This window comes from Saimiri boliviensis, chromosome 13 (genome assembly GCF_048565385.1).
Source record: "Saimiri boliviensis isolate mSaiBol1 chromosome 13, mSaiBol1.pri, whole genome shotgun sequence".
Taxonomy (NCBI): domain Eukaryota; kingdom Metazoa; phylum Chordata; class Mammalia; order Primates; family Cebidae; genus Saimiri; species Saimiri boliviensis.
The window spans coordinates 102,781,345-102,806,296 of NC_133461.1; the positions used below are offsets into that span (position 1 = coordinate 102,781,345).

General features: G+C 41.7%; 2 protein-coding genes and 1 non-coding gene across 7 annotated transcripts in view; 2 read left to right on the forward strand and 1 right to left on the reverse strand.

Moving 5' to 3' along the window:
* CCDC25 (coiled-coil domain containing 25) overlaps positions 1-14,514 on the reverse strand; it is a 34,119-nt gene extending 19,605 nt beyond the window's left edge. The window contains exons 1-4 of one of the 2 annotated variants that reach the window (XM_003937208.4): positions 14,378-14,514; positions 10,614-10,661; positions 6,338-6,377; positions 1,505-1,556 (exon numbers count right to left, since the gene is read on the reverse strand). In XM_003937208.4, the coding sequence (XP_003937257.1) occupies positions 1,505-1,556; positions 6,338-6,377; positions 10,614-10,661; positions 14,378-14,405 (168 nt within the window). In that variant the 5' untranslated portion in view covers positions 14,406-14,514. The remainder of the gene's footprint in view (positions 1-1,504; positions 1,557-6,337; positions 6,378-10,613; positions 10,662-14,377) is intronic. The other variant, XM_074384097.1, reaches the window with a different exon arrangement.
* A 1,103-nt stretch (positions 14,515-15,617) lies between these two features.
* Positions 15,618-15,719, forward strand: LOC120360649 (U6 spliceosomal RNA). The gene has a single exon (XR_005577098.1). It is a non-coding gene; the product is annotated as a U6 spliceosomal RNA (small nuclear RNA).
* A 703-nt stretch (positions 15,720-16,422) lies between these two features.
* The window catches only part of ESCO2 (establishment of sister chromatid cohesion N-acetyltransferase 2), a 47,961-nt gene continuing 39,431 nt past the window's right edge, over positions 16,423-24,952 (forward strand). For 2 of the 4 annotated variants that reach the window (XR_012513281.1, XM_074384094.1), the window contains exons 1-4: positions 16,423-16,522; positions 17,899-17,967; positions 19,083-19,827; positions 22,485-22,575. Coding sequence is in view for 3 of the 4 variants with exons in the window: in XM_074384094.1 (XP_074240195.1) it covers positions 17,915-17,967; positions 19,083-19,827; positions 22,485-22,575 (889 nt within the window). In the remaining variant the exon portion in view is untranslated. Of the gene's footprint in view, positions 16,523-16,755; positions 17,489-17,898; positions 17,968-19,082; positions 19,828-22,484; positions 22,576-24,952 lie in introns of those variants that run through there. The other 2 variants (XM_074384095.1, XM_074384096.1) reach the window with 2 other exon arrangements.

Here is a 24,952-nt window from a genome sequence, read left to right on the forward strand (position 1 = left end):
CCTTGGTGAAATGCCGATTCTAGAGCTGGGACAGGAAAAATACAAGACGAGCCTGGAGCTCTCTGTAGTGCCAGAAAGTAAGGATGTGCTGCTCCAAGAACGAAAGGATGGGAGCATGTCAGAAGACAGGGCAGCCAGCTGAAGCCACAACAATATCAGTAAAATAACCCGGTTCCAGAACATCCTCAAAGGATAAAACAAACACAGGAGTCTAGGCTGATGCAAATAAATGACTGAATAAATAAATAGGGGGAAAGAGACAAATATTCCTTCCAGAATTCCAAATAATGTATATAGACACTCCCCTCTCCAGGAAGCAGTGCTTAATTCCATCCTCCACCCACTTGAGTATGGGCTGGATTTGGTGACTTGCTTCCAAACAAGATGATGGAAAGGGGGAGAAAAGCAACCTTACAGTGGAGAAACCCCCAAACACTACCCGGGCCAGGCAATTGAGGCTGACATCATCAATGATAAGTCATGGTAATGCATGTGCCCGCTATGCTGTGATGAGAGAGGCACTTCGCCTCCATGATGTTCTTCCCCTTAAACCCATAACCTGTCTAGTCATGAGAAAAAAGTCAGATAAATGCAAACTGAGCAATATTCTACAAAACACCTGATCAGTACTTCTCCAACTGTCAAGGTCATAAAAAACAGAGAAAGCATGAGAAATTGTCACAGACTAGAGGAGACTAGGCAGACAGAGCTCAATGTAATATGGTACTCTAGACTGACTACTAGAAGAAAAAGAGGGCATTAATAGAAAACTGGTGGATCCAAATGAAGTCCAGAGTTCAGGCGACAGCAAGGTGCCAAGGTTAGTTTCTTCATCTTGACAAATCTACCACAGTAATGTAACGTGTGAATGATGGGAGAAACAAGGTGAAGCGTGGTTGAGAACTGTGTATGACTTCTGCCGCTTTTCTGTAAATCTAACATTTTTCCAAAGTTAAAAGTTTATCAAAAAGAAAGCAGTACACTCACAAGCATATATAGCCTATGATTCAACTATATAACACAAACAAATGGAGACAGATTGAAAAAATAGTGGTACTGTATTACTAGGGGCCATTACACCTTGTTTCTTTTATTACTAGTATGTTCTTTTAAACTTCCTAAAGAAGTCCATAACTGGAAACACGTGGCCTTCACTGAGGCAGGAGAATCACATGAGCCACACATAACATCCACTGGAGGAGACAGAAAGTCTGGGAGTATCAACCGAATCGAAAGGGAAGGAAAGCAGAGGTGACAGACGACACACCTGAAGTGTAGGACGAAGCAGTGCGTCTAGGTGGGAAATATGTACACTAATCTCAAGAATCACCTAGAATGTTCCATAGTGATTTTCTGGGTCAGAGGGAAGGCATGTCTTCATTTGTTAACTTTTAGATTTGCATACAGACTTATTACTTTAAACAATTTAATTGCAAAAGATAAAGAACAAGATATGATGCATCATCAGGAGGAAAGTCAAGAATCCATGTTTAAATTCAGTTACCTTATGTAATCGAAGGTATACATGAGCCGAAGAGAGTTTGTCCACATGAAACCTACAAAGAATGAAAACCACTTTTAGCAAGAAGCACAAGACAATCATCTCCTCAGGGCACAAGCCATTTAAAGCATTCTATTCTAAAAGGTCCTCACTCCGTGCCTGCCATGTATGAAGCATCATGAGGGGTATAAAACAGAGTCATCACCTCCAAAGGGTTCCCCATCACCATGAAGAGGTACGAGAACTACTGAGTAACGCAGCTATAAGTGAGTAAATGCCAAGATAAGTAGAGATACTAAATATTTGCTGTGCTGAGAAGGGTGATTTTTTCAAGATATAAAAAGAACTATCAGTGACGAAAGGCTTCATGATAAAAAAGGAAGCAGTGAGATGTGGCTGGCCCCTGCCATGATTAAAAGTTCCCTGAAGCAGAGGACTTAGAGCAAAACCAAGGAAAGGAATTTCAGGTGGAAAGAGTGGCAGTGGAAGAAGTCAGTAAGTCTCCAATGCTGCAAGCCTGGGACATTAGCAGAACCGCAGTTTGGCGGAAAAAGATGACAGTTTTATTTGCGACATCCCAAATTTCCAGTGACAGCAAAACAATCCGAAGAGAATGTCAGAGAGAGAGCTGAAAGAGTTAGGTGAGGCCTAAAGATGCTAAGCAGAACACATTATTAAATGGGTTACAATTCAGTAATGTAACCCGATAAGTCACCAGCCCAACAGTTCATCAGCCCTGTGTTCCGACACTGACACTAATACATGTCTCCTGGGTGAGCATTGCCCTTTATTGACATTGTCCTAAAAACATTCAGAATGTCCCCATCCCTTAAATTTACCTTTTATTATGGCTCTATCATCTATCAATTTAATTAGACCTTTTAAAATCTATGCAACATTCAGGATATGAGATTTTCATGTTTTCATTTCGCCAATGGACTTGACTTTCTCTTTCAAATACCTGGAGATGACCCCTCAGAATCCCAGCATCACACAACAAACAAGGTAACACGATTGTCACTTCATGATTCTGTTAACTTTAGTTGATATGGTTTGGATTTGCATCCCCACCAAATCTCAGGCTGAATTGTAATTCCCAGTGTTAGAAGTGGGGCCTGGTGGGAGGTGACTGAATCATGGGGGTGGATCCTTCATGAATGGTTTAGCACCATCCCCTTGGTGCCGTTCCTGTGATAGAGTGCTCACGAGAGCTGGTTGTTCAAAAGTGTGTAGCCCCACACCCTGCTGCTGCCATGTGCGACGCCTCGCTCCCACTTTGCCTTCCACCATGATTGAAAGTTCCCTGAGGCCTCCCAGAAACAGACACCACCATGCTTCCTGTACAGCCTTCCAAACCATGAGCCAGTTAAACCTCTTTACAAATTAACCAGTCTCAGGTATTTCTTTACAACCATGCAAGAACAGACTAACACAATAGTCATACTGCTTCCTTGGTCCCTTGGTCCTTACCTTTCCAGACAGAAGAGTGTTCAGAAAATCCTCAAGAGGCACTATTACATCCCCTTATATGTTTCTCTAGCCATTTTCTTAAGCGCTAATGAACGTTATAGAGGTAAAAATGGTCACAGTCACACCTAGTACAAGTGTAGACTGTATGATTCTAAATAAAATGCCCTCTTTAAAGGGGTTAGTCATCTTGCTATTCACTGTGCATACAAAAAAGTTGAGGCTTTTTTGGCACACGGTCTATGATGACTTTAGGTTTTACTCTTAATCATTACTGGTAGCCAGAAATGAACGTAACATCTTATTTGATTTATATTTCTCCAAATGGTTCCCTTACTCATTTGCCTTCCCATGTGAGAGATTCCTACTATCACCTTCAGCTGGGTGTTTTCTAGCCAGAAAAACCTGTGCTTTTTGCAGATCTAAAAATTACATATCTCATTATCCTCTTTCAGAATCGTAGGAAAATATCGCACTAGTACCCAAGTTAACTGAGAAGTTACTTCTCACACTCCAACTTTTATTTGCTTTAAGCCAGTTCTCTGTTTACAACATCTCCTTCCCTATGTACCTACAGTAGATTGTATTCTGATTTTTCTTGAAGGTCTCTGATGGAGAATTTTGTCAAAAGAAATACCCAAATAATTCAATATATATTCAATGATATTCATACAAAAGTAGAGAAAGAACCAAAACACGCACAGGAATATCACTGCCAAAATACACCAACTTTACCAATATACACCAATTTCAGGTTTGTACATGACAGATACACCTCTACAAAAGGCAGGGGGGAATGGATGAAAGCATAAGAGAAAAAATAAAAATCCGGCTGTAGAAACAAACTATCTTGAGCAAGTTTCCTTAAGAAAGAAACAACTTCCCAAACCTTTCTAAATATTTGCTAGAAGTTTAAATTATAGCCATAGTTTCCTCTTGTCCTTGTTACCTTCCTCACCCTGCTAAATCCCTGTTACCCTTTTCTGAACACAGAGACCAGAAACTTCACTAAATGAGCATCAACTGTCTGAGGATACAGATTCAGGGCCCTGGAGCTGGGCTGTCCACCTACTTAAAGTGGAGTCTGTGGAAATCTAATCATTAGGAGGTCTGGACACAGCAAATGCACACTATTTCTATTTTCCTTCATTTAAAGATAAATTTCAGGCTGGGCACAGTGGCTCACACCTGTAATCCCAGCACTTTAGGAGACCGAGGTGGGCGGATCACTTGAGGTCCAGGAGTTTGAGACCAGCGTGGCCAACATGATGAAACCCCATCTCTACTAAAAATACAAAAAAATTAGCGGGGCATGGTGTCATGCGCCTGTAGTCCTGGCTACTCAGGAGGCTGCGGCAGGAGAATCACTTGAACCAGGGAAGCAGAGGTTGCAGTGAGCTGAGATCATGCCACTGTACTCTAGCTTGGGCTACAGGGTGAGATTCTGTCTCAAAAAAAAAAAAAAATAGCAGGGCATGGTGTTGCATGCCTGTAATCCCAGCTACTTGGGAGGCTGCAGCAGGAGAATAGCTTGAACCCAGGAGGTGGAGGTGGCAGTGAGCCAAGATTGCGACACTGCACTCCACCCTGGGCAACAGAGTGAGATTCTGTCTCAAAAAAAAAAAAAAAAAAAAAAAAAAAATACAAAAAATTAGCCAGGTGTGGTGGCAGGCACCTGTATGTATTCCCAGCTACTCAGGAGGCTGAGGCAGGAGAATCACTTGAACCCTGCAGGTGGAGGTTGCAATGAGCTGAGATTATGCCATTGCACTCCAGCCTGGGCAACAAGAGCAAAACTCCATCTCAATTAAAAAAAAAAAAAAAAGAAAAGAAATTCCTTTGTTCCTAGCTCTTCTTGATTCCTGGGTGTGGACTTCAAAGAGGTTAGATAGGCAGAAGATTATTTCCACTGGGATTATGAACTAGCCCCTTCATAATGCAGCAACACAGGCGGCCCTTTAGAGAGCTCCTGCAGATATGCCTGGGGATTCTGAGTATAGCCACATTTAAGGGTAGCTTGAGTTGCTCTCTGCAGTATTTCCTCCGCTGAATGCTCAATGTTGTATATTTTATTGAAAACTCAATTAACTCTTATAAAAAGCAGTAGCCTCAACTCTGTTGCTGGATGGAATTAAGTGAAGGGTCTATGTCCACATTTGGAGAAAAGTCCAGAGAGAGCAGCAGCAACAGCCTGGGAGAAGAAAGAAGTTGGAGCCAAAAGAGTAGCAGCCTGGAGGAAGAGAGAAGCAGTGACTTAGAACCAGAGCTGGAGCTGGTAGCAGACAGAGCAGACCCGTTCAGTTTCTCTTCACCTTAATTTGCTGAAAAGATGGGCATAATATCAACACTTATTTCGCAGGGTTGTTGTGAAACTGAATGTATTAATGGACGTAAATACTTAGTAGTATTTGGTATATAGTTAAGCGCTTGATAGGTGTTCACTATCACTATCATAATAATGCAAACAGAATCCAGGTGCCTTTCTCTTCAGGGACAGCATTTGGTAGGAGGTATGAGGAGTCAGGAACATGATATCCTACTCCATAGGCAGGACTGTGCTCCAGGAGAGACATTACTAGGGTCAGAGTCAGTGGTGGAAACCAAAGATAACGAAAAGAAAGTGCACTGGGTGTGGGAGTGTTATAAGACCGAAGTCCACGTATTCCTAAAAGGCCCCAGGTCTGAATGGCGAAGTCTATATGATGTTCTAAGACAAAGAAAAGAATTCAGCCTAAATGAAGTATTTTTGTTTGTTTTGTTGTTGTTGTTCCTGTTGTTGTTTTGGACTTGGTTTTGTGAGCAAAAGAAATTATCTCAAAGGGAGACTAAGAAAGTATGTGTTATTATTTAAAACAGTTCCCAGAAATTGTTTTAGAAAGAAGGCACTGGGGTCTGATCAAGTCAGAGCTAAACTCATCTGGGAGTTGAGAAGACAAAGAGGAACAAGTGTGTTTTCTTTAAAGCTGGACCGGTCGGAACCTCCATCTATTCCATCTGCATGGATGCTTGTATCTAAGTTCTTCGTTGCTTCTTGTGAAGTCTTCATTTTTCCACAACAGCAGTGGCCTGAATATTTAAGTGAGGTGTCATCTCAGTAACTTACTACGGCGTTGAGACGAAAGGAGGAAAAATAAGGCTTGTGTCCTAGAGGCCTTTGCTCTCAAGCCTGAGATCAAACCAAAAAACATCATTTCCAACTTGCAGAGTAACTAGAAATGAAGGGAACTGGCAGTCAGCTGTTTACTCCTGAAGACCCATAAACCACAGTACAAAGCACGATTCCAGTTTAATCACAGGAGTTGGGTGCTCGGCCAAGTCTAAGAAAGGAAATGATGATCCACAGAGGGCAGAACCAAAACTGTTACTTACCAGATATCTTCAGGCCAGCCATGCTTGATCAGATCTTCATCTGCAATGAGATACGAGAAAACAAAGAAAGAAAAATTATCAAATGAAGATACCCCAGGGTTTATAAATTAAGAATGGGAGAAATGTCAGCTCCTCCCACAAATTTCTCTCCCCTCAATGAAGAAGAGTAATTCAGAGGCCTTGATGCTTGAAAATACAGAAAAATAAAAATAATTTTCACAATAGAACCATATAAACTTTATAATTTTTATATTTATATAATGCTTCTAATCTAAAGCTCAAAGATGTTATTTCTATGTGAAGATAATAAAACTAACACTGACAAAACAAAGCAGCCAAGACATTAGATGTTTTAGACAGGCGTCCCCAAACTACGGGCCCGCGGGCCGCATGCGGCCCCCTGAGGCTATTTATCCGGCCCCCCGCCGCACTTCAGGAAGGGGCACCTCTTTCATTGGTGGTCAGTGAGAGGAGCACAGTATGTGGCGGCCCTCCAACGGTCTGAGGGACAGTGAACTGGCCCCCTGTGTAAAAAGTTTGGGGACGCCTGTTTTAGACGATCAATTCGTTTAATACTTAAATATTAAAATGATCTTGCTGAAACTTTAAAACAATATATATTTTACTTCTTTAAGAAAAAATAACTTGGTTATAAAATTATAGAAAATTTCAAGCAAAATGAACATCGGAAGTATAAAAAGAAATTTAAATCATCTAAAATTCCATCACATATAGAAATAAAATACCAGAAGAAACAGCTAACGGGGTGGAAAGTAATTGTCTGGGGAGGTAGAGGTGGGGTGGAACATGGATATTAAGAAGAATCTGGATTTTAATTTTAAGCATTCTATTACTACTTGACTTTGTAAACTATGTATTTGTTAGATGAAAATAAAAATTAAGAAAGTTCTTTGGAAACAATGACTACCTAATTGTATCATATGAATAACTTTTCTATTGTTGGCCCTTGGGTGTTTCTAATTATAAATGCTTCAATAAATTTTATTAAGTAAGTTGTCCATATTTCTGATTATTTCCTTAAGGTATATTTCTAAAAGCTAGTGTTAGCTCAAAGTGAATGCACATTTTTTAAGGCTAATATATATTACTACAGAAAGGTTTTATCAATAAGTATTTCTTATAGCCATATTAATAATTAGTAATAATTCTATGTAATACATAAGTATTTATAAAACACCAATTTTAAAATTGTAAATGAGGCTGGGCCCAGTGGCTCACACCTGTAATCCCAGCACTTTGGGAGGCTGAGGTGAGTGGATCACCTGAGGTCAGGAGTTTGAGACCAGCCTGGCCAACATGGCGAAACCCCATCCATCTCCACTAAAATTACAAAATTAGCCAGGCATGGGAGCATGCACCAGTAGCCCTAGCTACTCAGGAGGCTGAGGTGGGAGAATTCCTTGAAGCCAGGAGGTGGAGGTTGCAGTGAGCTGAAATTGCACCATTGCATTCCAGTCTGGGTGGTGACAGAGTGAGACTCTCTCTCAAAAAAAAAAAAAAAAAAAAAAGGTAAACAATTCATATGTGATGATTTAAAATGTACCCAAGGAAAAGCAACAGGAAGACACATCTTGGGTGAGGGCATTCTTAGCAACTATAGCCACGATCAGTTTTCTGAAAGGCTTTCTAATGGTTTAAGCAGGACTGAGCAAATAGCCAAAAGGTAACCAGAGAAAGGAAAGGGAGATTTAAAAATCTCTTTCCCTCAGTCAGGCAAAGTTTGGCTCCCTGATGACACCTGTTGGCTGACAAAAAGAACAGACCTGAAAGCTTTTTAGTGAAAGTAATCATTCCATTGAAATTGATGGTTCCATCGAGTTCTTGGTCAGAAGTCATCAAGACTATTAGAAATAAGTGCAATGTGCTAGGAATGCCAGACAATGGGGTTATTTAGAAAAGAAACATCCATTCTTACAAGACAGCCTAGGAAAAGTTGATATGTCCAAATGACTCTGAGGGTTCCTAGGGAAAAAGTGTTCCATACATATGTAACAGACATTCATCCATTTATTTCAGACAGCAGGCTCTCTCTCTGTCACTCAAGCTGGAATGCAGTGGCATGATCACGGCTCACTGCAGCCTACCTCCCAGGCTCAAGCGATCTTCCTGCCTCACCCTCTTGAGTAGCTAGGACAACAGGTATGTGCCACTATGCCCAGCTAATATTTTCTTTTATTATTGTTTCTTGCAGAGACAGGGTCTCCCTGTGTTGCTCAGGCCAGTCTTGAACTCCTGGGCTCAAGTGATCTTCCCACCTCAGCCTGTCAAGTGCTGGGATTACAGGCCACCATGCCTGGCCTCTTACATTTCTTTCTACATAAGTTTTAGTGACAGCAAAATGCCACTCTAGAGGGCTCTAAAAATATCATCTAAATTTACATCTGTGACATAGATTCTATATCTAGATTTGTATCTATGTATTCCTACGACAGACATTTAAAGGATTCCACAATCTAGTGCATCCTAAGCCACTCCTCCACAAAGCCTTCTCAGCTTTCAATCACACGTACTATCTCTGATCTGTCTACTTCGACAGCATTTACTATTCACATTACTCATTACTTCATATTCATTTTACTTCATTTTGTCTGTAATTTTTAAAAATAGACTTTACTTTTTAGAGTAGGTTCACAACAAAATTGAGCCATACTTATTTTTGGGTGTGAGTCCACGTGAAGGCTGTGAAAGCTCAAACTCAATCTTCCTCCTGGGATACCTCACACAGGCTGGAACATGGTCCCACACAGAGAAGCCCCCAGCAAACAGTAAATGAACAGAGAAGGACAAGAGACGCAGTGGGAATGCCACTGGCACAGCTGCCTGAGGTTGGCACCACTGCTAACCCATCCATGTGAACCAGAATCGAGGCAGCTCTTCACACGCCCTCCCCGAGCTGCACAGTCCAAGCCTGCACAGGCGTATGTGGCAGCTCTGCTAGTGCTTCTCAGAGATCGAAGTCTCGGGGTCCCACTCTTGATATGGTACAAAGAAAAAGGTTTGTATTTGTATTGACCATAGATAACCATGACTCCTGCTACTCCACCTTACTGCTCAACATAACATAGGGAGAGAGCTGCACCTCCTCAGCTACATAAGAAAAATGCTTTAACAATCGATCTTACTTAGCATGATTTATGGGTTTGGAAAAATGTAAAACTCAAGTATTACTATGCTGCAGGCTGCTTCACCATTAAGTAACACCTTAAGTTAATGTCATCATTTTATTATCATGAAAAAGTGCTCTTCTTTTTTTAAACTTTACTTCAAATTTATTAGTGGGCCAAAAAAATGTATTTAGCAGATTGAGACTAGCTTTCAAAACTGAAATAAAACAGAAGCAGTAAAAAGAGGGACTAGCAAGAAGTATGAGTAATTTCTGTAGGTTTTTGTTTTAGCAATATGAACGTGTACATCAAAATATAATGTACTTCATACTAAGAAGAGTGGTCAACAAAGCTTGAAAAAAACTAGTATTTCTTAACTCACAAAGAGCATCTTCAGCCTCAAAAACCCCAGTAGATATGTTTTCACTAATTTCACTAATTTAACCATTTAAAAATGGTTGTAAAACATAGATGCAGGGGCGCGGTGGCTCACGCCTGTAATCCCAGCACTTTGGGAGGCTGAGGTGTGTGGATCACCTGAGGTCAGGAGACTAAGACCAGCCTGGCCAACATGGCAAAACTCCATCTATAGTAAAAATACAAAAATTAGTCAGGTGTGGTGGCATGTGCCTGTAGTCCCAGCTACTCGGGAGGCTGAGGTGAGAGAATAACTTGAACCCAGAAGGTGGAGGCTGCAGTGAGCAGAGATGGCACCACCGCACTCCAGCCTGGGCAACAGAGCGAGACTCCCTCTCAAAAAAGAAAAAAAAAAAAAAATAGATGGACAGAAAATGATCTCTTCAAAGTTCCAGCCATAGAGGATTTTTTTTATTTGAAGTAAATTAGCAAAGGTTAATCTCTGATTTATATTACCGTAAATCAAATAACAAAAAAATACTTGTTATAAAGTTCCTAATCAGCAACATATGAACCAATTAGTTCAAATACTATTTGATATAATGACATTCTAGGAAAGTTAATCCTTTGGAGTTCCTTATACTGGGTGAGCTTGTTTTGTTTCTCAAAAGCTAGATTATCAAAGTAGGTAAAAACTCAGAACCAACAAACTGGATAGAGACACGGAAGGTGGTGCGTGAGAGACAATACTTACCTGCTGAAAATTTCAAAATCAAATGCTTTTGACAACTTACTTTCATATTTGTCCTTTCCCATGTAAATAGTGTAGACAGATGAATTCACTAAGATAAAATGAAAATAAAAAACAATTAGTAACTTCATCACCTACAAAATTGTTTCATGTGAAAAACAAGAGATAATGCTTAGATTAGGTGTTGGCACCCCATGGCCCATGATCCAAATCCAGCCTACCACATGTTTTCGGACAGCCCTTGAGCTAAGAATGGTTTTTATGTTCTCAAAGGGTTGAAAAAAAAAGCAAAACAAATAATATGCTACACAAGTTGTAGGTGACTCACAAAAAATATTTACTATCTGGTCCCAAAAGGAAAAGTCTACCTTCGCTACCAATGACTACTTGACTATTTTCCTGCTTTCTCAGGGTTACAGCTTAATGGGATCCTCAGTCCAGTTCTATACTTTTGCCTTCTTTAAGAGTTAAAAAAAAAAAAAAAAAGAAAACAAAACAAAACAGAACCCCACAACAAAGTTCCCTTGTTTACCAAAGTTTTATTTTTCATAATTTTATTCAGCCAATATTATACATATTCCAGGTGTGTTGCAAATTCTAATGGGCTCTCTACCACATTCAGGGGTTAGAGTCACTGATTTCAAAGTTGGGTTTTGAATTTTCTTTCTTTTTTTTTTTGAGACGGAGTTTCGCTCTTGTTACCCAGGCTGGAGTGCAATGGCGTGATCTCGGCTCACCGCAACCTCCGCCTCCTGGGTTCAGGCAATTCTCCTGCCTCAGCCTCCTGAGTAGCTCAGATTACAGGCATGTGCCACCATGCCCAGCTACTTTTTTGTATTTTTAGTAGAGACGGGGTTTCACCATATTGACCAGGATGGTCTCGATCTGTCGACCTCGTGATCTGCCCGCCTCGGCCTCCCAAAGTGCTGGGATTACAGGCTTGAGCCACCGCGCCCGGCCTGAATTTTCTTTCTAATTATTTTAATAATATGAGTAAAACAAACCACAGGTACAGAGGCAGAGAAACAGCTATGGCACACACTGTGGAAGCCTGCGCTACTGAGAAAAATAAGGTGATTATCAGTGTGACGAAGGAGTAAGACTGTGGTCTGTGAGTTATAATCCCTGGGCCTCAATCTTTTTCTTTCTAAAGAGAAAATATCATCTTATTCAAACCCACACAGACAATGTGGAACTAGTTTCACTTAAATCTCTCCTTTTGGCTGGGCGTGGTGATTCACGTCTTTAATCCCAGCACTTTGGGAGGCCAAGGCAGGCAGATCACTTGAGGTCAGGGGTTCGAGAACAGTCTGCCCAACATGGTGAAACTCAGTCTCTACTAACAAAATATAAAAATTAGCTGGGCATGGTGGCATGTGCCTGTAATCCCAGCTACTTGGGAGACTGAGGCAGGAGAATTGCTTGAACCCAGGAGGTAGAAAATGCAGTGAGCTGAGATCACATCACTGTACTCTAGCCTGGGATGACAGAGAGACTTCATCTCAAAACACACACACACACACACACACACACACACCTCACCTGTTGTAATTCCAGCACTTTGGGAGGTCAAGGTGGGCAGATCACTTAAGCTTAGGAATTCAAGACCAGCCTGGGCAACATAATAAAACTTTGTCTTTACTAAAAATAAAAAATCAGCCAGGCATGTTGGCTGGCACCTGTAATCCCAGCTGAAGCACAACAATCACTTGACCCCAGGAGGCGGAGGTTGCAGTGAGCCAAGATCGTACCACTGCACTCTAGCCTGGGCAACAAAGGAAGACTTTGTCTCAAAAATAAATAAATAAACTAAACTAAATCTCACCTTTAGGCTGGGCACAATGGGTTACACCTGTGATCCCAGCACTATGGAATGCCAAGGCAGGCAGATCACCTGAGGTCAGGAGTTTGAGACCAGCCTGACCAACATGGAGAAACCCTGTTTCTATTAAAAAAAAAAAAAAAATACAAAATTAGCTGGGCATGGTAGCGCATACCTGTAATTCCAGCTACTTGGGAGGCTAAGGCAGGAGAATCGCTTGAACCTGGGAGGTGGAGGTTGCGGTGAGCCGAGATTGCACCATTGCACTCCAGCAAACCTCACCTTTAGCAAGCAAGCATACAGAGTAGCAATAGAATAGAAAGCACTATGAGTAATTTTAAAAATGCCATTCATTTATTCAACAAGCATTTATTGAGAACTATTAGCCAGTCATTAAGTTAGGGAAGCAAATACAGTAGCCGCCGCCGCCGCCTTATCTTGGGGGAGGCCTTCCAAGATCTCCAGTAGATGCTTGATACCAAGGACAGTACTGATTTCCACATGTAAAGGTACTTGCCACATAATGATGTTTTGGCCAACAACAAACCACGCATACTCAGGTGGTCCCATTACATTATAACGGAGCTGAAAATTTTCGATCACTTTCTCCTGATGGCCTGGTAGCCATCATAACACTGTGGTGCAACTCATTACTTGTTCTGTGTTGAGACCCATTTAAATACGCAAATACTATTGCATTACAATTGCCTACAGCATTCAATACAGCAACGTGCTGGACAGATGTGTAGCCTAGGAGCAACACGGTATAGCGCACAGCCTACATTTGCAGTAGGCTGGACCACAGGTTTAAGTATACGATGTTGCTACAACGATGAAACCGCCTAATGAAGCATTTCTCAGAACGTACTCTTGTCATTGAGGGATGCATGACTACTAGTTTTTCCTATATACCTATGATAATGTATCAGTTCGGTGGAGTAAGAGATTATTGGCAACAACTAATAATAAAATAGAAGAATTACAACAACGTAATGTTATAAAAGCTACGTGAATCTGCTCTCTCTTGGTTGCTCTCTCAAAATATCTTATTGTACTGTACGCATCCTTTTTCTTCTTGTTATGATATGACCACAGAAAGTGAAACCCAGGACAAGTAGGGAGTACTGTAAAGAGATCCTGTCCACGCCCTCAAGGGGCTTACACTCTAGCTCAAGCAGACACCATTTAATACCACGTGATAAGTGCAATGCCAAAGGTATACTTGGAACGTTAAGTGGGTCCCAGAAAAGGAATAAGCTAAGCACTCTTAGGTTGGGACCTAGGATCAGGAAAGGCATCTTGGAAAAGATGGGCCAAAACTGTCTTAAGGGAATCAGCTGGGGGTTCATTTTAGGAAAGGGGAGTAACAGGAACAGAATAAAGCCAAGTCGGGACACCGCAGTTCCTGGGAACGAAAGGCACCCTTTCCTTATTTGCGGAAGATTAAGTCAGAAGCATTATCACAGGTCACTTTCGAGATCTGGGACATCAACTGCCCAGGAAGTGGCTGTGTGACATTCCAGGGTCTTTTTTAGTGCTTTCTTTTGAGTCCCAGACCCCACAACCCTTTCCCGAAAGGGTGAGGCGCACTTCCCTTAAGAAACAGTTGCTAGCGGGTGTCTCCTTTCTCACGGGGGATAATTGTCAGGCCGCAGATGGAAGGTGGGAAGAAGACCGGGGATAAGGTGTGTGGAGAAGCCCACAGGCTCTGCCCAATTCCAGGGAGTGACAGGACGTCCTTCCGGCTGGGGGACGAGAACTCCCGGATACAAACATGGCAGTGGCATCGCCCCTCCGCGCCCCCCACGCCGTGACGAGGGGACGTGAGAGGGCCAGACGCGCTGAGGGGCCGAGCGGCCGCGGGAAGAGGCACTGGCATCGAGGAGGCGTTTTAGGGCGAGGTTCGGGCGCAGCGGCGGACTGGGGATCCCGGCATCGGAGCCCGCCGTCCAGCAGGGTCCGGGGAGGACGCGGCGCCCACTCACCGCTGCTGCTGGTGAAGTAGAACACCATGATCTCGGCGGCCGTGCGGCGACCCCACCGCGGAGCAGCAGCGCGCAACTCAGGAAGCTCAGGACACCAGTGGCGCGGCGGTCGCCTGGTCCCCGGAACTCCTCCGTGCACTTCCGGAGGACGTCGGGTGGCGTCACAACCCCGGTCGTGGGCGCCACCGTTCATCCCGGCGGGGCGAAGGGTACCGGCAAGGAGTCTGGTTCCGTGATTTGTGGATTGAGGCAAGAGGCTGGGCATCTTGGGCACATGGGTTAACCTATCCGCGCTTCACTGTCCTCAGCCGTGAAGTGAAGATGATACTAGAGCAGCTAACTCACAGGATATTGTTTAGGGTTCAGTAAGTTAATGGGGACCAAGAGTTTAGAACATAGCACTCAAGCTCGTTCCTGATACTCACCAGGACAGTATGCCTCTTGGAGACTGGACTTTGTTCTGGCTTAAATCGAAGGCCTGCCATCCCAAACATCTGAACCTCAGAGGTTCTCCTGCTGTGAAGTGGGAATAATCGTACTCATGTAAAGCTCCTACAGCACTTGGCTTTGCCCTGATTATTTCTCTTGAGAAAGCACTTTCATCGGAGGAATGTGAGTCCCTTTAAATTACCGGGTCTTGAGAGGCATTAAAATGAGACCCCATCACGTTCCACTTACCCTTTGAGCTATGTATTCATCTCCTGAAACTACTTGCTTTTGCCATAAGTAGCTATCTACTAGACAGTGCCACACAAGACACTATGATCCGCACCCTATAGCGTAACAATGTCTTGCCAATCATTGATCTATGTAGCTCCTATAATCAATGAGAATACTTGACAGTTTTGTATCAGCTTCACTTCCTGTCCCCTTTTCGTCTTTAAAGACCTGCTTGTAGCAAAGGCCGGACATAGCTCTTTTTTTTTTTTTTTTTTTTGAGATGTGGTTTCTCCATGTTGGCCAGGCTGGTCTCGAACTCCAAACCTCAGGTGATCCGCCCACCTCCGCCTCCCGAAGTGCTGGGATTACAGGCGTAAGCCACCGCGCCCAGCCTGGACAGAGCTCTTATCTGAGGTGGGGAGGGGTGGAAATCTTCTGGGCAGTTGTCCCCACTTTAACTCAAGCAAACTCTACATTTTTGCCTCAGCCTTTTCCTTTTAAACTGACACATCACTGTCACTGACTTCATTCTATGAAATTGAATTCTATGAAATTGTGTCACTTAACGAAATTTATTTAGGTACTCGCTTTGACAACACATATACTAAAATTGGAATGATACAGAGAACATTGACATGGTCTCTGCTCAAGAATGACATGCAAATTTGTGAAAATTAAATTTGAAAAAAAAAAAAAAAAAACCCTAAATTTATTTGAAACTAAACATGTGCCAGAGACACTGTACCAGGAACTGGTGACACAAATAACAACAGCTAACAATAACTGTTTTGGGAACTTTCTGGTTTTCCAAAGTAAGAATTTAGCTCTATTCTATAAACAGTAATTGTTTTGAGGCTCTCAGTTGTATTATTTGTAAAAATGGTAATGTGAATAGATATTAATACCTTACCTTACAGATTGTGGTCAGGAGTAAATGAAACAAAACAGGTAAAACATCCAAGAATGCCTGGCACACAGCAGGTGTTGATTTATATTTTAATTTGAAAAATAAAATAGTGAATAGAAACCTGAAGTTACTAATAAAAAAAAGTGAAACTAACAATCAAGCTTCAAATGTGAAAAGTAAGTGCATCAAGAATCTTGGAGAGGCCATTTTTACAAAAACTTCTTACCCCAAGTGACCCCAGAATGTATCGCGACTTCAACGGTGCCGAGAACTACGATTCCCAGAATGCACCTAAACAAGGCCCCGGGAACGGATCCCGGCGCTGTTGCCGGGGATTGTGGGAGGCGTGGTTTCCCTCAGAACTTTTCACCGCCCCAAGGCGCGAGAATCTTGGAAACAGCCCAGGTGGGCGGGGTAAGAGCTGGTGCTCCACCAATCATCGAACCAGCCCCTGGAAGCGCTGAGCCGTGGCCAATCGGAACGCAGCGACTTCCGCCTACCCTGGCGCGCGGTAATTTGAAGACGCTCATAGAGCGGCTGGCTCGGCTGAGGAGCGCTTGCACATATCTGCGGCGCAGGTAATATAACCTCAGTAGGCCGAGGCGAGGCTGTGGAAGGCTGAGGCGGGCGGGAGACCCTGTGGAACGTGGGGGCGAATCTCAAGGGAAAAGAGCTTTTGCTCCGCGCTCTGCAGGTCCGCGGGCCCAAGAGCGAAGAAGCCACTGACGCGTTCTCCGCGCTCAGAGGCGCGGCGTTTCCTTGTTTCCGGTGTGTGGTTTTTTCGCTGACAGGGTTTAGGGTCGGGACGCTTTCCTCTCCTGCCTTTCCTCGCTTCGCCCCAGAAGGGTCCTTGCTTAAGTTGCAGCTCGACCTGAATTTCCGTGTGTTCTTTTCGTCATAGCTTTGAAATAAGGCGTGTGTGCCGCTGTCGGGGGGGTTTCCCTGGTCCCAGGGAAGGGGAAGGAAATGAGCTCTGACGAGCCCCACAGCCGCCTGCTCGGGTAGCCTTGCGTTTGTTTTCAGCAGCCCCGTGACTTTTAAGAGGTTTGGTTTTTTGTTTAGTCTTTTTTTTTTTTTTTTTTGAGACGGAGTTTCGCTCTCGTTACCCAGGCTGGTGTGCAATGGCGCGATCTCGGCTCACCGCCACCTCCGCCTCCTGGGTTCAGGCAATTCTCCTGCCTCAGCCTCCTGAGTGGCTGGGTTTACAGGCACGCGCCACCATGCCCAGCTATTTTTTTTTGTATTTTTAGTAGAGATGGGGTTTCACCATGTTGACCAGGATGGTCTCGATCTCTTGACCTCGTGATCCACCCGCCTCGGCCTCCCAAAGCGCTGGGATTACAGGCATGAGCCACCGCGCCCGGCTTTTAAGAGGTTTTTCATAAAAAAGGGAAGCAGACGGCGTGCTCCGGGCTCCTCAGCTGGGACAATGGCGGAGCTTTTCTTGGTGGGCTCTGAGGAAAAGTTACAAACGGTCTCTGCCTTCAGCGAACGCTCAGGCTGTGGAGATGGAGAAACAAGAAGAAAATGACTTCAGTGGACTAGTAGGGAAACACGGGTGCCATGCCGGCCGAGGACGAGCGCGTGCAACCCGGGAGGGGTGGGAGGAGGGCGGTGTCGGTTCACCTGGGGTGAATTAGACTCGTTCAAGGGGAAAGCCTGCCCTGAAAGAGGCCACAAACTATTTCCCCCATGCTGGGGTGATTTTCCAGCCTGAAACATAGATGGGATCCCTACTTTTATTTTCTGTTCTTATTTGCCCAGTGTTTCCTCTCTCCCTTCTTAAAACACGGTTTAAATTTTTATTAGAGAAAGTTGCTTTTTTAAAAAAAGCCTTTTCCTGGATCTGTATAGACCATCGCCCATCTGGAAACTTTTCAGACTTTGAAAGTGTAATTTTGATAAAGCGATGTGCTTTGGTGAATTTGGTTGTAAAAATTGTCACTTCTTTTAGGAATTCAATAAAGAAGATGGCAGCTCTGACTTCAAGGAAGAGGAAGCAGGATTTTTTGAACTGTGACAGGTGAATGAATCTCGGCCTATGAATAGAAATTCTTAAAGAAAAATCCACTGTCTTTGTTTCTCTTTTATTTTATAAAATTTTTTTTCTTCCACTAGCCTACTTCTTGTGGCTACAGTGATAACCTATATTCGAATTCTAGTTTGGAAATACATTAAGTTTTCATAATGAATTAGTCCTTTTCAAGGGAATCAAAGTTTTTTCTTTTGACAAAAGCAGCACATTGAAGAAAGCTATTTTCTGTGGCTAGGAAGTATACTAGATCGGTTATTGCCTTGTTCCTTTTTATTCCCCTATAATAGTGTACAGTGTTTTGGACACAGTAGATGCTTGTCTGTAAACAATTCTAGAAAGTCTGTGCACTCGGATATTATTCTACCCAGGAAAAGCTTCAAGGGGTCAGTTTATTACAGACAATTATTACAGCTGTGTGGCCAATAGAGCAAAATAAATGAGCCATAATTTATATATGACACAGAGAAATAGATTTTGAAACACGCAGCTGGACGGGGTGCCTCACGCCTGTAATCCCAGCACTTTGGGAGGTGAAGGTGGTTGGATCACGAGGTTGGGAATTTGAGACCAGCCTGGCCTACATAGTGAAATCCTGTCTGTACTAAAAATACAAAAATTAGCCGGGTGTGGTGTCATGTGCCTGTGGTCCCAGCTCCTCGGGAGGCTGAGGGCGAGAGAATAGCTTGAACCTGGGGAGGCAGAGGTTGCAGTGAGCCGAGACCACACTGTTGTACTCCAGCCTGAATGATGGAGTGAGACTTCCATCTTAAAAAAATTAAAACACATTTGCATATATATGTCTGTCAGAGCTTCCTTGAATGTGGTATTTGTTTTCATGAACATTGGGCTTTTTGGGAAGATATTTGAATGTTTTACTTGATAGAATTTGAGAATTCTGTTAAACTAATAGAAAATTGTATGTATGTTGGGCGGGCATGTGTTGTCTTTAATATGACCTATAAGTAGAGATTATTACTTGGTAGTAAACTTACGTAAATTCTGATGCAAAATAATCTTATCAATGGACTTTTAATAGCCTTTTGCTCTTCACTGAAAATCTGTTTCCATCACCTAATAAAAAGCATTGTTTTTTATTAAAACAGTGATACAAATGAAGAGAACCTGCTTTCTTCTCAACAAGGGCCTTTTGTTTTAAGTGCATTCAAAACATCTGAAATAAATAGACGGCCATCAGCAAATCAAGGCTCACCATTTAAATCTGCTGTGTCCACTGTATCTTTTTACAACCAAAATAAGTGGTACCTCAACCCGCTGGAGAGGAAGCTGATAAAAGAGAGTAGATCTACTTACCTAAAAAATCATGTTGAAGATAAATCTTTTCCCATCGTGACAGAAAAAATGCAGGGAAAACCAGTCTGCCCCAAGAAGAACAACAAAAAGCCACAGAAGAGTTTAACTGCTAAGTATCAACCAAGGTATAGGCACATCAAGCCTGTATCAAGGAATCCTAAAAATTCCAAGCAAAATAGAGTAGTCTGTAAGCCAGTTGGGGAGAAAGAGAATAATTGTTACTCGGCTGAAAATAATCCCAATGCTCCTCGGGTTCTAAGCCAAAAAATAAAACCACAAGTTACACTTCAGGGTGGAGCAGCATTTTTTGTTAGTAGAAAAAAATCCTCTCTTAGAAAGTGGTCCTCGGAAAATGAGCCATCAATGGGACTCACCGGAAAGAATAAATCAGAATTGATTGAAGATTCTGATGTAGAGACTGTCAGTGAAAAAAAAGCGCTTGAGACAAGGCAAGTGCCAAAGTGCTTGTTCCTAGAAGAGAAATTGAACATTGAGCTACTGAATGTAAGCAGTAAAAATCAAGAGAAATTAATAAAGGTAAAGAAAGCTAAATATGTTGTTTTAAAAATGGTTATATAACAAAACCAGTATAAATGTAATAATTGAGTACAATTTTATTTTCTGAACTGCTTTTATAAAGCCAGATAGCATAGTGTTTACTTATTATAGGTAGTTTATTCATTTATTTATTTTCTTTTTTATTGAGACAGGGTCGGTCTTCGTGACCCAGCTCACTACAGCTTTAACCTTCTGAGCTCAAGGGATCCTTCTGCCTCCGCCTCCCAAGTAGCTGGTACTATAGGTACACACTACCTCACCCGGCTAATTCTTATATTTTTTGTAGAGACTGGGGTTTCGCCATACTGGCCAGGCTGATCTCAAACTACTGGGATGTAGTAATTCACCTGCCTCACTCTCCCAAATTGCTGGGATTATGGTATGAGCCACAGCACCTATCCCAGCTGCATTTTAAGTTCTCAGTAGATACATGCAGCTGGTGGCTACTGTATTAGACCATGCTGGTCTAGAACTTCTGTTGCTGACCTCCTGTCTATAATCTTCATCAAAAAAAAAAAAAAAAAAAAAAGTTGGGTTTTGTGGGGCAGCTAGGGGCAGAAAGCCACTGAAGCTACCTTAAGAAAGGTCTCCCGCCGGGCGCGGTGGCTCAAGCCTGTAATCCCAGCACTTTGGGAGGCCGAGGCGGGTGGATCACGAGGTCAAGAGATCGAGACCATCCTGGTCAACATGGTGAAACCCCGTCTCTACTAAAAATACAAAAAATTAGCTGGGCGTGGTGGCGCGTGCCTGTAATCCCAGCTACTCAGGAGGCTGAGGCAGGAGAATTGCCTGAACCCAGGAGGCGGAGGTTGCGGTGAGCCGAGATGGCGCCATTGCACTCCAGCCTGGGTAACAAGAGCGAAACTCTGTCTCAAAAAAAAAAAAAAAAAAAAAAAAAAAAAAGAAAGGTCTCCCAAGTCAAGGCTTGCATGTCTATAGTGGCTTGTTTACATTCATCATGACCCTTGTAGCTGGAGAAGTGACAGGCTTATAGTCATTTCTTTCCTAACCCACTTTCATCATTATCCTCCTCACCAGCTTCTCTGATATTCAACCCCAGTTCATACCTCTGGTAATCACCTAAATTTCAAACCTCAGTGGCAAAGATAAATTGGTGACTAGGAAACCAAATCTCACCCATAAATGTTTTTTTAGGCCTACATATTTTAAAAATTAGGGCCAAAAATTTTAAAAAATACAACAAAAACATTTTTGGTATCTCCTGAAATATTGAAAGCTGAGTCTTCATTTCTACCTGGCAACAGTCAGCTGAATATCAGGCTGAGTATCATGCTGTTTGACAAATACGGCTCTTCATTTCTCTCACTAAGTCAGTGTATATATATGTATTTAGATCACTTTAGTTTTGATAATTTTGCTTACCTGCTGCCCTTGTAAGGCATTTCAGTTTTTAGTTCTCACTGTGTTTTTTGTTAATTTTTTTCTTGTTTATCAAGTACAGCCAAGTATATTAAATGAGATATGTTCTTGCTGCCTAAGCCATGACAGTCTAATTTTACTAATTTTTTGTTCATATCAACGAAACACTTCTGTGTCTTGATGGGGATTTTGATTACAAAGGTAAGGTTTATCAAAATTTATTAAACTGCTTTATACCTGTACATTTGACTGTATGAAAATTAAGTTTTTTTGAAAGTTTGGGGCATAACTCAAGCTAACATTGTCTCAATCCGGCAAAACAAAGGAGGGGTCTGTAGTTGCCCCATGCATCTCCTGATGATTATTCTTACTGTTTAGTATAGCCTTGGTATGCTGACTTGATGAATTCTCTGTAACATCCTTTTCTGTCTTCTTTTCATTCTCTTATTTTCACTTTATGGGATTGGTATTGAGATACTTTTCAGTAATATGGGAAGCTGGGCTTTTGTGCATCTTAAGTTTGTAGAACTGGGCTATGCTTTCAGGATTTTGCGAAGTAACCATGTCTAGGATTCATCTTTGCTGGCTAAAGGTGAATCTGATTTTTATGAGGATACCCTTTCCTCAGCTCATGGAGCCCTGAGAAGTGTGAAAACGGATGGGTTATCCTACCTCTGCTGGGATAGTATGGTCTTGAGTAGAAGTTCTGCTTTAACTAAGAGTTTTTTGCTTTTTCCCCAAACTGTATATTCCCTAGTAATTCCCAAATTGATATGAGGGAAATCCGTCATGATTTTTTTACTTTGCTTTTCCCACATTCCTGCTGCTCTCCAGTGACTTCCAGAAAGTTATTCTTTCCTTGCTCGTTTTAGAGTTTGTGTCAAAAAGTGGTCCCTTTCCCCAGCAGTTTGGTGGCTGCTGGGGAAGTTTTTGCCATTTTTACTAATGTTTATTGTTCATTTCATTATGAAAGTGATGGTCTATAATCATTCTACCATCTTTATCAGGAAGTATACATTTTTGAGAGGATGACAGATTACAGTATTTGTACTCTGGCTTTTAAAAGATGATGTACACTTAGTGAATACAGGGGAAATTTTTGTAAAAATCATTTGAAAATTGATTTAAAATCACGTGAAATGTAATTCATAATAAACCAAATATTTTGTTTTAGAAACAGATCTACTGGGATTCATTCACTAGAAAACAGTTAAAATTACAGATTTGTTTACTTTTTTTTTCCTGTTTATTTTCAGAACTCATCAGGTGACAGAGTTTCTTCAAAGGAATATGAAGTTGATAAAAATAAGCCTTTTCCTTCAGAGGATTCTCTTGGTGAGAAGACAAGTAAGGGAAAACTTGCTTGAATGTAGCTACTTAAAATAATGCTTTATTACATATGTTATACAATAATAGAATTCCTTTAAAATATTTTCTAGGTCTTTTTCTTTCTTCAGTACTGTGCCTGTGGTTAGTATCTTTGTGTTTCTCTATGACACTGTTTTCTGTAGTAAAGCAGTGCATTGCGTTTTGAAAAGCAGGAAACAAGGAGATCCTAGATTAAAATTTTAGACAAAATATTAGGCTTAATTGGTCTATGGTTGTGGCCAAGTTACTGAAGCTCTCTAGAGTTGAGTATTCTCATTATAAAATCATACCTACACTATCACCCAAAATAATAAGGAGTTAAAACTATTATGTACATTTTTGATCAAAGCCCAATTGTTAGCAGAACTTCCTAAGTCATATAAATGACATAGAAATTAAGCATCAGAAACCAGGAGATTTTTGTCTAGGCTTACTGCTAATTAGCTGTATGATCAAGGAAGAGATCTCTAAGGAGTTAAAAGGTAATTTTTAAATTCCTGTCAGTTCTGAAATCCCATTCCTAATTTATGCTGTCAGTGTTCAATTAAACAGCTTACTAAATATGATACATAAAGTGGTTCACTAGCACTTTACCAACCAGATTCTTAATAATGGCACCTCATTGGTTATGTCTACATATGTGGAAATAAATTAAAATTCTTGGATTAGACCTGCTGACTCAAGTGAGAAGCTGTAGCTAATAGAAAATAAAAAGTTAAGGGCCGGGTGCGGTGGCTCAAGCCTGTAATCCCAGCACTTTGGGAGGCCGAGGTGGGTGGATCACGAGGTCGAGAGATCGAGACCATCCCGGTCAACATGGTGAAACCCCGTCTCTACTAAAAATACAAAAAAGTAGCTAGGCATGGTGGCGCTTGCCTGTAACCCCAGCTACTCAGGAGGCTGAGGCAGGAGAATTGCTTGAACCCAGGAGGCGGAGGTTGCGTTGAGCCGAGATCGCGCCATTGCACTCCAGCCTGGGCAACAAGAGCGAAACTCTGTCTCAAAAAAAAAAAAAAGAAAAGAAAAAGTTAAAAGATGATCTGAAACAGTAATACTTAGAGGATCTAATGATACATATTCACCATGATTCCCTTTTTTTTGTCCTCGGAGATTCCTGTTCTGATAAGACTAGTTCTTTTTTTTATGATTCTGAGATGTGATGTTAATAACTAGTATTTACTGAGTGCTGAATGTATATATCAGGCGCTGCTAAGTAGTATGCGTTAGGTTTTCATAGGTTGTACTCAACTGATAAAATAGAACCTATGTCAGAAAAACTATGGCATCTACTTAATACTAGTTACCAATTTTTCTTTTAAAATAAATTTTAATACATTGTCGAAGTTAATTTAAAGAAAATTTGTGAGTAAAAATAAATGATATAAGGATATGGCAGAAATGAAAGTAACATAAAAACAAACAAAATTTTATTAATAACTACACTTCATCATTTAATTATCCCAACTACTGTAGGTTCTGATATGCCTATTTATAGATGAGGAAATGGACTTGCATTGAACAACTTACCCACAGCACATCAGACCCTCACCTGCCTTAGTCTTGTTTCTAGGAGATGAGTTCTAATTATTTTCCAGTGCGAAGTTTGTTTTTTTAGCCGACTCTCAACTTACTATTTTCCTCAAATTAATTGCTGTTTTAAATTTGGTCTTTTCTTTTAATAGGCTGTTTATTTTGCCATAATTCTAGATTTACAGAAAAGTTAAAGTACAGAGAATAGCAGTGTATCTCTTTCCCTGTTTTCTCCATTCTTAACATCTTATGTTACCGTAATACTTTTGTCAAAATGAGAAACTGGTATTGGTATAGATGGACTTTGGTTGTGTTGCCCAGGCTGGAGTGCAATGGCATGATCACAACACACTGCAGCCTCTGCCTCCCTGGTTCAAGCATGTCTCCTGCCTCAGCCTCCCAAGTAGCTGGGATTACAGGTGTCTGCCACCATACCCAGCTAATTTTTGTATTTTTGCCGAAGTAGAATTTCACTATGTTGGCCAGGCTGGTCTCAAACTCCTGACCTAAAGTGACCGACCTGTCTCAGCCTCCCAGAGTGCTAGGTGTGAGCCACTGTCCCCGGCCATAACACTAGACTTTATTTGGAGTTCACCAAATATTGATAGTGGTATATTGCTGTTAACTCTGTTAACGTTTTCTTTCTGTTCCAGTATCCAATCCATGGTACTATATTATATGTAATTGTTATGTGTCTTTAGCTTTCTCTGGTCTGTGACATTTTCTGTCTTTTCCTTGTTTCTTTGTTTGCATATCTCAAACTCTAATCCTGCACTCCAGGGTTTATTCTAGCCTTTTTTTTCTTCTCTCTCTCTCTCTTTTTTTT